The sequence below is a fragment of the Tursiops truncatus genome, chromosome 3 (assembly GCF_011762595.2).
Source record: "Tursiops truncatus isolate mTurTru1 chromosome 3, mTurTru1.mat.Y, whole genome shotgun sequence".
NCBI classification, from domain to species: Eukaryota; Metazoa; Chordata; class Mammalia; order Artiodactyla; family Delphinidae; genus Tursiops; species Tursiops truncatus.
In genome coordinates, this window is record NC_047036.1 from 64,157,079 (window position 1) to 64,171,075 (window position 13,997).

Below are 13,997 nucleotides of genomic sequence, written 5' to 3' on the forward strand. Positions count from 1 at the left end.
CTGTGATAGGTTTCCTCTCTCTCAATCTGTTTCCTTTTCCTACCAAAGAGAATGATGACCTTTACCTCAGAGTGTTGTGAGGATTAAAGGAAATAAAAGTACATAGCATAGAGCCTGGCACATAGTGACCATTAAATGAATGGTGACTATTTTTATTTACAGATCATTATTTTACATCTCTAATATTTTTTAATGGAAGGAATGATAATAATAAACCAACAATGCTGGTAACATGGAGAATGCAGCTGTATACAACACTTTTCAGGATAGCACCCCTCACTCACTGCCCACTCTGCCATTGCATGGGGTTGGTGCTGGTGGGGTAGACACACTCCATAGTGATTAAGGATCTCCATCTGGGCTAAGCCAGCGGTTTTCAACCTTAGCTGTACACTGGAATCACCTGAAAATAACTGATGTCCAGGCTGCTGCACCCAATGACAAGTCGGAATCTCTGAGAGATGGGATCTGGGCATTAGAATATTTTAAGCTCTCAGTTATTATAGTGGGCAGCCAATGCTGAGAAGCACTGCCTGAGAGACCGCAGCCATTATTAGTGAGTTGAAAGTTGATCACCTGACGTTTGCCATTGTGTCTGATCTCATCATTTTCTTCTTTTTGCTTTGTCCCTTTGGGCCTGCAGGACCACTTTCTATTTGATAAGCCAGTATCCCCTTTACTAACTTGTGCTGGGATGGCCCGTGACTGGCCAGATGCCAGGGGAATCTGGTATGAACATAGCATTTTCACATTTGCATTGTGTGCAGATGTTCTCCTTCAGATCGCTGCTTGTCCTAACCTGAAGTTGCTGTGACCTGCGCTTGACAGCATGCCCAGCTTGAGCTAAATGGAGAAGATAGAGTACTTAGAAATTGGGGGTGGGTGTCTGTGTGTGTGTGTAATATATAAGTATAATGATGTTTCCAAATGTGCGGGAATGTTAGCTGTTTTGCATGAATTGTGCATGAGAAAAAAGACTTTCTTTTTAAGAAAAACTTAGCTTCATATTATTTGACCTCCCAGAGAATCTGTTTCATGACATTAAAACAAAAGAGCAGAAAATGAAAAGTAAATATTGAGGATTTAAGCAAAACTCTACAAGGAAGAGTGGCTATTGAGTGTACACATATTTTGTCTTGGCCAAGAGTCCTCAGGCCACTTTGATTCCTAAACCTTGGTAAGTTATTATGACACTATCCGAAGGAGCCCAGATCAAAGTGTTTGGGAGCAGCTGCTCAGTGGGGGTGGATAGGCGGGATCTATACAGCAAACATATGTGAAATCTTCTGCACCCCGAACGTGTTGAGCTGCAGGTAAAATCTTTTTTTAAGTGCCACAAGATTTTGGTTGAATCTATTAGGAGGCAAAACACTCTTGTTGGTGTCAAAGCCAAATGTTATCATGGCTGAATTATTGTCATCCTAGTCTGAGGAATGAGGGAGATTATGTTCTTGTTGGGCGAAAACATGACATCTTTGAGGGTTGGAGTTGGTCTTACTCTTCATTCTGTCAAGGTAACATTATTTTGCAGTACTTGTTCAGGCACAGTTAAGAGATTAGGACCATCTAAGGAAATGAGGAAGGTGAAATGAAGCAATCAAGCTACAGAGGTAATGGGAATTTTCATGTGTTGAAACAAATGTAATTAACACTCAACACAGTATTTCTCTCTTCATTAGGCATAATAATGACAAGACATTTCTCATCTGGATTAATGAGGAAGACCACACCAGGGTAATCTCTATGGAGAAAGGAGGCAATATGAAAAGAGTATTTGAGCGATTCTGTCGTGGACTAAAAGAGGTAAGATGTCATCAGAGAATTCTGAATAGTCACTAAAATAAAATCTCTTTGTTTTTCATTCTTGAAAAAAGATATTATGGTGACTTCCAAGATGGGGCTAATCTTTTCTAGGGATCATGGCACTCTTTTGGAGTGGGACTTCCAGGGCAGTGCTTCAAAAAATAGATGACTTTTTTTGTTGTTATTAGCAAGTTCCTATGCTTCCCTTCCCAATGCAGGATGGTTTAGAGAAGTCTGTGGATCATTAGTTATTTTCTGATTTCTTTAACAGAGATCTTGGCTGTTCTAAGCATAGAGACAGTATAGGATGCACCTATGTTCATATGTGACCTGACCACAGCCATACTTGATGAGAATTCCTATATTCTCCTACTATGCTCATGTGGAAAAGCATAACAACTGACATTTATTGAGTGTTTAGTATGTGCTAGGTACTGTGTTCAGTGCTTTACATGGCTGATCTAATTTAATTGGACCATTTTAATATTGTGATAGACGAAGTTTAATTTTCTATTAAAGAAGTACTGCAGAATGAAAGAACGAAATTTTGCCATTTGCAGCAACATGGATGGACTTGGAGGGCATTATGCTAAGAGAAATATCTGACAGAGAAAGATAAAAATACTGTATGATCTCACTTATATGTGGAATCTAAAAAAATACAACAAACTAGTGAATCAAACAAAAAAGAAGCAGCCTCACAGCTATAGAGAACTAGTGGTTACCACTGGGAAGACGGCAGTGGGGAGGGGCAGTATAGCGGTGGGGGAAAAAGGGTTATTACGGGATTATATGAAATCATGTGAGTGAAACTTTTGAAAATTGTAAAGAACTATAGAATTTAAAGAATCTTTCATTCAATAAAAATAAATTTTTATAAAAACTGCAGATAACTTTGCTTTTTCCTTTCCAAAAAAAGAAGTAGTACTATAAATTGACCTAAGTTTTATTCACGGCAAACATGCAGTACACACATCTTTCCCTGGCGTTTGGGATGTGCTGAGTGAATGGATATCTGAGAACTTCGTCATTTGTTCCCTGTCTTAGGTAGAACGCCTAATCCAAGAACGAGGCTGGGAGTTCATGTGGAACGAGCGCCTGGGATACATTCTGACCTGCCCTTCGAACCTCGGCACAGGATTACGGGCTGGTGTCCACGTTAGGATCCCAAAGCTCAGCAAGGTAACGTCATGCAGCCAGTGGCCCTGTTGGCTTCCACCAGGATCAGCTCACCTGGGACTGCTTTGTGGAGGGAAAAACGTCACAGCCCAATTCCTTAACCCTTAGTTTCTGCACTAATGAAAGAAAATGACGAGAAAACGTTGTTTGTCTCAAAAACGCTTGTATCCGTAGGATAAGAGTTTTAACGGGCTGTAAAAAAGGGAAGTGGCTTCAAGAACAAGAACTTTATTCTTTTTATTTAAGATTTTTTTTAATGTGGACCATTTTTAAAGGCTTTATTGAATTTGTTACAATATTGCTTCTGTTTTATGTTTTTTGGGTTTTGGGCCCCGAGGCATGTGGGATCCTAGCTCTCCGACCAGGGATCAAACCCACACCCCCTGCGTTGGAAGGCAAAGTCTTGACCACTGGACCACCAGGGAAGTCCCAAGAACAAGAACTTTAAATTCTCCTTCATATAACAAGTCGAGATAGTTAGGCCGGCTGCTCCACTCTGCTCTCTCTCTCCCAATACAGAGGTTCTCAGACTCGGGCCTGCAGCAAAATCACCTGGAGGCTTGTGACAACACCTGCAGCACTTGCATTTCTCACAGATTTCCCGGTGATGCTGATGCTGCCGGTCAGGGAACTGCACGTGGAGGGTCACTGCCTTAGAGCGTTGTCCCCTTAGCGTGGTCACAGTCAGGCCTCACGCTCTAGCCTGTGGGAAGGCGAGAGAGCACGTGGGAGTGTCCGTGTAAAGATTTAAGATCTAGGCCTGGCAGTGGCACCCTTCACTTCTGCTTGTTCCATTAGCAAGAACCTAGCCAGTGGTTACTTCCTCAGCTCTCCTGTGGAAGAAAGGAAAAAGGATTCTGGTGGGCAACTAAGAGTTCTGCCACAGCACACCAAGTGAATCAAATACTTTAAAACAATTTTAGAAAATGTGCTTTTGGCCAAAAAAAAGTATGGTAATATTTGTTATTCAAAATTCCAATGCTAAGAAAATTATTTTTTTTAATTTTTATCGGAGTGTAGTTGCTTTACAATAAGAAAATTATTTGCTATGATTTAATGTCATGATTTTAATTATAGCAGTAACAAGTGTTATATAGATGAATAATAAACTCACCAACGCTGGCATCCAGATGCCAATATAGCAGTATAGAAGTTAATGACAGCTCTGCTACCTTCTACCTGTGTGTCCTTTTAGGCAAGTTAATTCCTCTGAGCCTTATTTTCCTCATCTGTGAAATGGGGGTAAAAGCAATACCTTCTTCATGGGATTGTTGTAAGTTCCAGCACAGGGCCCTGGTACATAGTAAATATATGCTTAATAAATATTAACTGTTATTACTTCTCATTATATGTATTTTCTAAGTGTGCCAAGGATGACAAATCTAGTTTGATTCTTAGGACACTAAGTATTATCCTTTGTCCCAGGATCCGCGATTTTCTAAGATCCTGGAGAACCTGAGACTCCAGAAGCGTGGCACAGGTGGTGTGGACACGGAAGCAGTGGCAGATGTGTATGACATTTCCAACATAGATCGAATTGGCCGATCAGAGGTAACATCTCTCTAACTTTCCGAACGTGAACTACCAAAATCAGCCTGGAGGAAAAGAAGCAAACTCAACAGCCTTTCCTTATTCACAAAATTCGAGACCTCCTCTTTGCCCATTGAGTCCTGAGTCATGTTAGCATTTCATTCTGTAGTACTTGTCTTCCACGCATAAAGGTAAGCACGATGTAAGCTGAGGATGTATAAGCAAGTGAAGGAATTCACAGTGGGACGGTTGTCACCTGCCTGCCCCCAGAGCTGTCCCAGCAATCCTGAGCAGCGGGAGTTCTGTTATGCTAAAGGACAACAGTCTTTCATCACTGAGTCAGAGAACACTGTGCTCTCTCTGAGGGGGATGAAATAGTGGATTTTCTCTTGATTCCGAATTTCCTTTGGTGAAGGTCACATACTATCATCTTCACGTTGACGTTTTTAGATACTTGATAGTTTGTAAAATTTTATGTTTAGGGCTAAAGATGGCAAATAAGGTATGCATGAGGTATGTGTGAGATTGTGCTCATCAAATAATCCTTAGGATTCTGTGAATACACAGGATAAATGGGATTCATAAACTATAGGTAGACCTGGAGTGATGCATGAGAAAAAGCACAAAGAGCGCATTTAATGAACATGGAAGCAGAATCCTAAGCAAATCCTGACCTCAGTAAGTCATCCCAGCTTATCTGGATGTGGTCCCATTGAACGTATTGTGCCCATCATTAATTTAAAAGCCGCTTATAAAACTCTTAATAACTCAGTGGCTGGTTATTAAATCTGTGGATTATTGGTGCTCTTTCTTCTTCCCTGCCATCTTTTGCATATTTCATTGCCAGTTGGTACTCCTACCAGTAAACTAAGGAAAGGAAAGGAGAAAACACTCAAAACAATTAAATCAGCTTGAGTGCTCCCAGCTCTGGTAAAGTATTGATACTTGAGGAAGAAGCAGATATAAATACTACACCTTCTGAAATTTGCTGAATATGGTGTAGTGAATAAAGAAAATCTGGGTCCTAGCCCTGTCAGCTTCTAATATTAACTAGATTTTTAATACTGGAAAGCAAAGTACTCATCGTTTTTAGAAAACTGTAAGTCAATAAGTGATCATCTATAGGAGCTAGAAAAATTCCCAAAAGTATTAAAAAAAAAATAAAACCACTTGTTCAACCTAACAACCCTGAGATAACCATTGTAAACATTATTCTAAATTGCCTTCCATTCTTACAATTATTCAAAAAATGTTTTTTACAGAATTTAGTATTACAACATATTTGATATAACACAGCTTTTCCCAGTGTATTATAACATGAGCATTTTCCTATAATTTTATAATTCTTCAAAGAATATAAAATTCTTATTTTATAAATAAGATATATATAAATATTTTATAAATAAAATATAAATATTTAAATAAAAGAAATATAAATATTTTATAAATAAAATTCTTATAAAAGAATTTTTATAATTCTTCAAAACATATTGTTTAATGACAGCATAGTAAAGGTGGTCCATTATCTACTTAATATCTCCCTGATTATTTGAAATTTTGTTTGACTATCTCTGTACATAACTGTATGACCATCTCTATATATAACTCTAATCACAACTCTGATTAGTTAGTTAGAATATATTTCTAGGAAAGGTATTCCTGGGTTAAGGATGAGGGTCCCTTACTTATGACCAAGTTTCCTACCAGAAGGTTTATACCAAGAGAGTTCCACAGGCAGTGAATGAGAGACCCATCACCACACCCTCATCAACACTGAGATAGGTCAGTTGGCTAAGTAGAAAATCAGTGTTTCTTTTATTAGTAATGACTAGCTTTCTGGCCCAACCCTTTCATAGGGCTTCAGTTTCCTTATGCGTGAAAATAAGTGGGGAGTGTACTAGACTCTGTCATGCCTAAAGTATGTTCAGCTGTAACACTTAACCATCTCTTCCATTATTGCTGTGCATTCTTGAGTTTTATCATGTATTTTAGTGCTGTCTAGAATTAACTAGTAATTCCTTTCTGTCTTAGTTTGGGTCCCTTTAGGAGCAGTGCAAATAATTTATTTGGGAGATGATTCCCAGGGAAAAATTCATAGGTAGATGTCCTCTAGTTTAAGAAAAACCAATATTTATAAACAAAAGTTCTAACATATATTTTTTTAAAGCAGGAATTTTAAAAAGTATATCTTAGTATAATTCACAGTTTCCTTTAAGTAGCACACTTGCCTGGTACAATACAAGCATTATTTAATTGCCAAACATTTGGGTTTAAACAATTTTCAGAAAGCCATTCATTGTGTAAATGATAATATCTGAACTATAGCATGTTTAGTACTCAGGTAGCTTAGTGGAAGGTCAGAATTCAAATCCGGATCAGAGAACATCACAAGGGTGTCACTGTGTAGTTTTACTTTAAGACAAACTGTTATAACAGAGATTGATGGGGGAAGAAGTGTCTGAGATGCAAACTAATGGTTTTCATATTTTTAAAAAGTCCTTACACACAAAGCAGTAACTCCATCTTAACTGCAGAAAGATTGAGAGAAACCCTGTAATATCTCCGCTCCCCGTCCCTGGTGATAAACATCAGACACCTCTCCTCCCATAAAACGTTAGGGAAATAAAGAGAAGAAATTGTTACAGTCCATGTAACAGGGCAAGTTTTCATTTGTCCCAGTATTGTTCCTACGGATCAAAGCCTTGCATGTGTCTTCTATGCAAATTAATCTTTCATCTTTTTCACTGTCAAAGGTTGAGCTTGTTCAGATAGTCATCGATGGAGTCAATTACCTGGTGGACTGTGAAAAGAAGTTGGAGAAAGGCCAAGATATTAAGGTGCCACCTCCTCTACCTCAGTTTACCAAGAAGTGAACTTTCCCTTCCCTAATTTATAAATAATCTGTCTGCTGGTATGACAGACATAAAGAAATTTCTACTCTGAGAGTTTCTGTAGACTTGGAAAAATGTAAAACTGTAGGTCCTGTCTATCTTTACAATAAAACTCTCCTTAATATCTTCAGTTTGTTTCTCTGTTGTTGTTTTTTTTAACGCTACTGAGACGGGCAAACACATCCAATTACAAGTAGTAGGAAGTAAAAATATTTTTATTTACCACTTCCGTCCACGCCTCTTTCCTGCACTGCACACTTGTCTCAGTCGCAGTTTTGGTAAGCCCGCAAGATAATCCTAGCCAAATTGAGTAAAAACCAAACGTCGCTGGAGAGCTTCTTTGAAAAGGGGGAAAGAGACAATGATGAGACAGCAGAAGACTCTAAGACTGCCAGCAAAAAGAAAGCTGCATTTAAAAGAAAATAACAAGAGTCCTACTTAAATTATGGTTTCATTGCAACAGGTGATTCACTTTCTCCAAGCCTGCTCTGTATAATATGTGGCGACTGGCTATCCAACAAAGCTGTAAAACCTTCAAAACTGCTTCGCCACATGGAGACCAAGCACCCTGCCTTAAAGGACAAGGCTTTGGACTTTTTCAAAAGAAAGAAACGTGAACACGAAGAACAGAAGCAATTATCGAAGGCCCACTTCATCAAATGTGTCTGCACTGAAAGCATCATTCTTAGCAGTTAACGGCATTGCTAAAGCTAAGAAGCCCTTTACTGTTGGTGACGAGTTGATCCTGCCTGCTGCTGAAGACATCTGTCTTGAACTTTTAGGAGAGGCTGCATGCAGTTCAAAAGGTGGCATGTGTTCCTCTTTCGGCCAGCACCACAACTAGATGAGTTGATGAAATAGCAGAGGATACTGAGGCACAATTGTCAGAGAGGATTAATGAGTCACCGTGGTATGCAATCCAGGTTGACCAGTCTACCGATGTTGACAACAAGGCAACAGTGCTTGTTTCTGTGCAATATATTTTTCAGGAGGATGTGCATGAGGATATGTTATGTGCACTTTTGTTGCCAACCAACACCACAACTGCAGAACTATTGAAGTCTTTGAATGAGTACACATCAGGAAAACTGACTTGGTCATTTTGTGTTGGTATATGCATGGACGGAGCAGCTGCCATGACTGGACGGCTTTCTTATTTCACTACTTGGGTCAAAGAGGTCGCTTCTGAATGTGAGTCTATGCACTGTGTCATCCCTAGAGAAATGCCGGCTAGCCGAAAAATGTCACCTGAACTTAACAACGTTTGTAGGATGTGTTTAAAATTATCAACCACGTTAAAGTACATGCCCTTAACTCACATCTGTTCATGCTGCTCTGTGAGGAGATGGATGCAGAGCACACGTCTTCTCTTATACACAGAAGTGAGATAGCTTTCTAAAGGTAGATCACTAGCCAGAGTTTTTGAGTTATGAGAGCCACTCCAGAGATTACTTTTAGAAGAACAGTCACCACTGGCAGCACATTTTGGTGACACAGAATGGGTCACAAAACTTGCTTAGTTGTGTGACACATTCAACCTGCTCAATGAACTCAATCTGTCAGTTCAGGGGAGAAAGACAACTGTGTTCAAGTCGGTAGATAAAGTGGCTGCATTCAAAGCCAAACTGGAATTATGGGAGCGACAAGTGAACATTAGGATTTTTGACATGTTTCAAACAGAGATTTTGAAAGGGACTGAGCGAGGGCCTTCCTTCTCCCAGATGGTGCATGATCACTTATCTCAGCTTTCAAAAGAGATTGAGCATTACTTCCCAACCACAAAAGACCCCCAAACTGGGAAGGAATGGATCTGCGACCCATTTGTGAATAAGCCAGGTGAATTGACTTTGTCGGAGCTAGAAGAGGATCAACTGCTTGAGATCACAAGTGACGGGGGCCTTAAAAGTATGCTTGAGACAATGTCAAATCTCCATACATTCTGGATTAAAGTCAAGGAGGAATATCCTGAGATTGCCACAGAGGCACTGAAAAGCCTGCTTCCATTTCCAACAACCAATCTTTGTGAAGCAGGGTTTTCTGCAGTGACAGCGACCAAAACGAGATCACAGAGAGACTGGACATAAGCAACACACTTTGGGTCACTGTCTCCCCATCACCCCCAGACGGGACCATGTAGCTGCAGGAAAACAAGCTCAGGGCTCCCACTGATTCTGCATTATCGTGAGTTGTATAATTATTTCATTATATATTACAGTGTAATAATAATAGAAATAAAGTGCAAAATAAATGTAATGCACTTGAATCATCCCGAAACCATTCCCCTCCCTCCCCGGTCTGCGGAAAAATTGTCTTCCACGAAACTGGTCCCTGGTGCCAAAAAGGTTGGGGACCACTGCTTTATTGTATTACCTGGAATGTACTCATGTGTGACTTTACTCTTTCAGAGCAAGATATTCATAACTAAATGCAGTCATTTAAACAAAGTCTGCAATGGATTCCTCAATACTCAGTCTGGCACCTCAGGTTTTGTTAAAACCTTCCATATTCATCAAATACCCTTCCCTGACAGCTCTTCAATTTTCAGAGCATGGAATAGCACTTAAATTGGATACAGGAATATTCTTTCTCCTCAAACATTGCCGGATATTTGAATGATGTGATCCTCTTTGCAGAAGTTGTGATTTCTTTTGCTACAGGAAAGAAGCACATTGGCGATGTTACAGTGAAAATAAGAGATCTTTTATGTAACAAATGGGTCAATTGAAAGAGATAAAAAGACTTAAATATTAGTTAAATTCTAATTGAATGCCATATCCTTCAGCCAAAGTAGTCACAGCATGCAAAGAGTTCCTGTTTACTAAGGTCTTGTTCAATCAATATTCATTGAGCAATGATGTGAACAAAGCATGGTTTTGTGTCACAAGACTTAAAATTTGCAATATTCCTTGTATCTGGGGCAGAATGCAGCTAGATTAGGCTTTGATGGCTAGGCAACCATTCTGGCTATCTTCCTTGTGTCCTTCTCTTTGACTTCTGTGCTGCCACAGTATGTCTGCTTATGTGGAAATGGCTATGCCCACTTTCTGGAGAGTTTTTATTATAAATGGGTGTTGAATTTTGTCAAAAGCTTTTTCTGCATTTACTGAGATGATCATATGGTTTTTATTCCTTAGTTTGTTAATGTGGTGTGTCACAGTGATTGATTTGTGTATATTGAAGAATCCTTGCATCCCTGGGATAAATCCCACTTGATCATGGTGTTTGATCCTTTTAATGTGTTGTTGGATTCTGTTTGCTAGTATTTTTTTTGAGGATTTTTGCGTCTATATTCACCAGTGATATTGGTCTGTAATTTTCTTTTTTTGTAGTATCTTTGTCTGGTTTTGGTATCAGGGTGATGGTGGCCTCATAGAAAGAGTGTGGGAGTGTTCCTTCCTCTGCAATTTTTTGGAAGAGTTTAAGAAGGATGATTGTTAGCTCTTCTCTAAATGTTTGATAGAATTCACCTGTGAAGCCATCTGGTCCTGCGCTCTTGTTTGTTGGAAGATTTTAAATCACAGTTTCAATTTCATTAGTTGTGATTGGTCTGTTCATATTTTCTATTTCTTCCTGGTTCAGTCTTGGAAGGTTATACCTTTCTAAGAATTTGTCCATTTCTTCCAGGTTGTCCATTTTATTGGCATAGAGTTGCTGGTAGTAGTCTCTTAGGGTGCTTTGTATTTCTGCGGTGTCTGTTGTAACTTCCCCTTTTGCATTTCTAATTTTATTGATTTGAGTCTTCTTCCTCTTTTTCTTGATGAGTCTGGCTAGTGATGTATCAAATTTGTTTATCTTGTCAAAGAACCAGCTTTTAGTTTTATTGATCTTTGCTATTGTTTTCTTTGTTTCTATTTCATTTATTTCTGCTCTGATCTTTATGATTTCTTTCCTTGTACTAACTTTGGGTTTTGTTTGTTCTTCTTTCTCTAGTTCCTTTAGGTGTAAGGTTAGATTGTTTATTGGAGATTTTTCTTGTTTCTTGAGGTAGGCTTGTATAGCTATAAACTTCCCTCTTAGAACTGCTTTTGCTGCATCCCATAGGTTTTGGATCATCGTGTTTTCATTGTCATTTGTCTCTAGGCATTTTTTGATTTCCTCTTTGATTTCTTCAGTGATCTCTTGGTTATTTAGCAACGTATTGTTTAGCCTCCATGTGTTTGTGTTTTTAGGTTTTTTTCCCTGTAATTGATTTCTAACCTCATAGCGTTGTGGTCAGAAAAGATGCTTGATATGATTTCAATTTTCTTAAATTTACTGAGGCTTGATTTGTGATCCAAGATGTGATCTATCCAGGAGAATCTTCCATGTGCACTTGAGAAGAAAGTGTAATCTGCTATTTTTGGATGGAATGTCCTATAAATATCAATTAAATCACTCTGGTCTATTGTGTCATTTAAAGCTTGTGTTTCCTTATTAATTTTCTGTCTGGATGCTCTGTCCATTGGTGTAAGTGAGGTGTTAAAGTCCCCCACTATTACTGTGTTACTGTTGATTTCCTCTTTTATAGCTGTTAGTAGTTGCCTTATGTATTGAGGTGCTCCTATGTTGGGTGCATATATATTTATAATTGTTATATCTTCTTCTTGGATTGATCCCTTGATCACTGTGTAGTGTCCTTCCTTGTCTCTTGTAACATTCTTTATTTTAAAGTCTATTTTATCTGATATGAGTATTGCTACTCCAGCTTTCTTTTGATTTCCATTTGCATGGAATATCTTTTTCCATCCCCTCACTTTCAGTCTGTATGTGTCCCTAGGTCTGAAGTGGGTCTCTTGTAGACAGCCTATAGATGGGTCTTGTTTTTGTATCCATTCAGTGAGCCTGTGTCTTTTGGTTGGAGCATTTAATCCATTCAAATTGAAGGTAATTATCGATATGTATGTTCCTATTACCATTTTCTTAATTGTTATGGGTTTGTTTTTTTAGGTCCTTTTCTTCTCTTGTGTTTCCCACTTAGAGAAGTTCCTTTAGCATTTGTTGTGAAGCTGGTTTGGTGGTGCTGAATTCTCTTAGCTTTTGCTTGTCTGTAAAACTTTTGATTTCTCCGTCGAATCTGAATGAGCTCCTTGCCGGGTAGAGTAATCTTGGTTGTAGGTTCTTCCCTTTCATCACTTTAAATATATCGTGCCACTCCCTTCTGGCTTGTAGTGTTTCTGCTGAGAAATCAGTGTTAACCTTATCGGAGTTCCTTCTATGTTATTTGTCTTTTCCCTTGCTGCTTTCAATAATTTTTCTTTGTCTTTAATTTTTGTCAATTTGATTACTATGTGTCTCGGCGTGTTTCTCCATGGGTTCATGCTTCCTGGGACTCTCTGTACTTCCTGGACTTGGGTGGCTATTTCCTTTCCCATGTTATGGAAGTTTTCGACTGTAATCCCTTCAAATATTTTCTCGGGTCCTTTCTCTCTGTCTTCTCCTTCTGGGACCTCTATAACGCGAATGTTGGTGCGTTTAATGTTTTCTCAGAGGTCTCTTAGGCTGTCTTCATTTCTTTTCATTCTTTTTTCTTTACTCTGTTCTGTGGCAGTGAATTCCACCATTCTGTCTTCCAGGTCACTTATCCGTTCTTCTGCCTCAGTTATTCTGCTATTGATTCCTTCTAGTGTATTTTTCATTTCAGTTATTGTATTGTTCATCTCTGTTTGTTTGTATTTTAATTCTTCTAGGTGTTTGTTCTTTAATTCTTCTAGGTCTTTGTTAAACATTTGTTGCATCTTCTCGATCTTTGCCTCCATTCTTTTTCTGAGGTCCTGGATCATCTCTACTATCATTATTCTGAATTCTTTTTCTGGAAGGTTGCCTAGCTCCACTTCATTTAGTTGTTTTTCTGCAGTTTTATCTTGTTCCTTCATCTGGTACATAGCCCTCTGCCTTTTCATCTTCTCTATCTTTCTGTGAGTGTGGTTTTTGTTCCACAGGCTGCAGGATTGTAGTTCTTGCTTCTGCTGTCTGCCCTCTGGTGCATGAGGCTATCTAAGAGGCTTGTGCAGGTTTCCTGATGGGAGGTTCTGGTGGTGGGTAGAGCTGACTGTTTCTCTGGTGGGCAGAGCTCAGTAAAACTTTAATCCACTTGACTGCTGATGGGTGGGGCTGGGTTCCCTTCCTGTTGGTTGTTTGGCCTGAGGCAACCCAACGCTGGAGCGTACCTGGGCTTATTGGTGGGGCTAATGGCAGACTCTGGAAGGGCTCACACCAAGGAGTACTTCCCAGAACTTCTGCTGCCAGTATCCTTGTTCCCACGGTGAGCCTCAGCCACACCCCGCCTCTGCAGGAGACCCTCCAACACTAGCAGGTAGGTCTGGTTCAGTCTCTCCTGGGGTCACTGCTCCTTCCCCTGGGTCCCCGTGCGCACACTACTTTGTGTGTGCCCTCCAAGAGTGGAGTCCCTGTTTCCTCCAGTCCTGTCGAAGTCCTGCAATCAAATCCTACTAGCCTTCAAAGTCTGATTCTCTAGGAATTCCTCCTCCCATTCCTGGACCCCCAGGTTGGGGAACCTGATGTGGGGCTCAGAACCTTCACTCCAGTGGGTAGATTTCTGTGGTATAAGTGTTCTCCAGTCTGTGAGTCACCCACCCAGCTGTCATGGGCTTTGAT

At 39.6% G+C, this 13,997-nt stretch overlaps 1 protein-coding gene across 1 annotated transcript in view; it reads left to right on the plus strand.

The window, feature by feature from the left end:
* CKMT2 (creatine kinase, mitochondrial 2) overlaps window positions 1-7,527 on the plus strand; it is a 28,062-nt gene extending 20,535 nt beyond the window's left edge. The window contains exons 6-10 of the mRNA XM_019929748.3: window positions 644-729; window positions 1,680-1,803; window positions 2,851-2,985; window positions 4,408-4,533; window positions 7,266-7,527. Of these exons, the coding sequence (XP_019785307.1) occupies window positions 644-729; window positions 1,680-1,803; window positions 2,851-2,985; window positions 4,408-4,533; window positions 7,266-7,385 (591 nt within the window). The 3' untranslated portion in view covers window positions 7,386-7,527. The remainder of the gene's footprint in view (window positions 1-643; window positions 730-1,679; window positions 1,804-2,850; window positions 2,986-4,407; window positions 4,534-7,265) is intronic.
* Window positions 7,528-13,997: the final 6,470 nt, after the last annotated feature.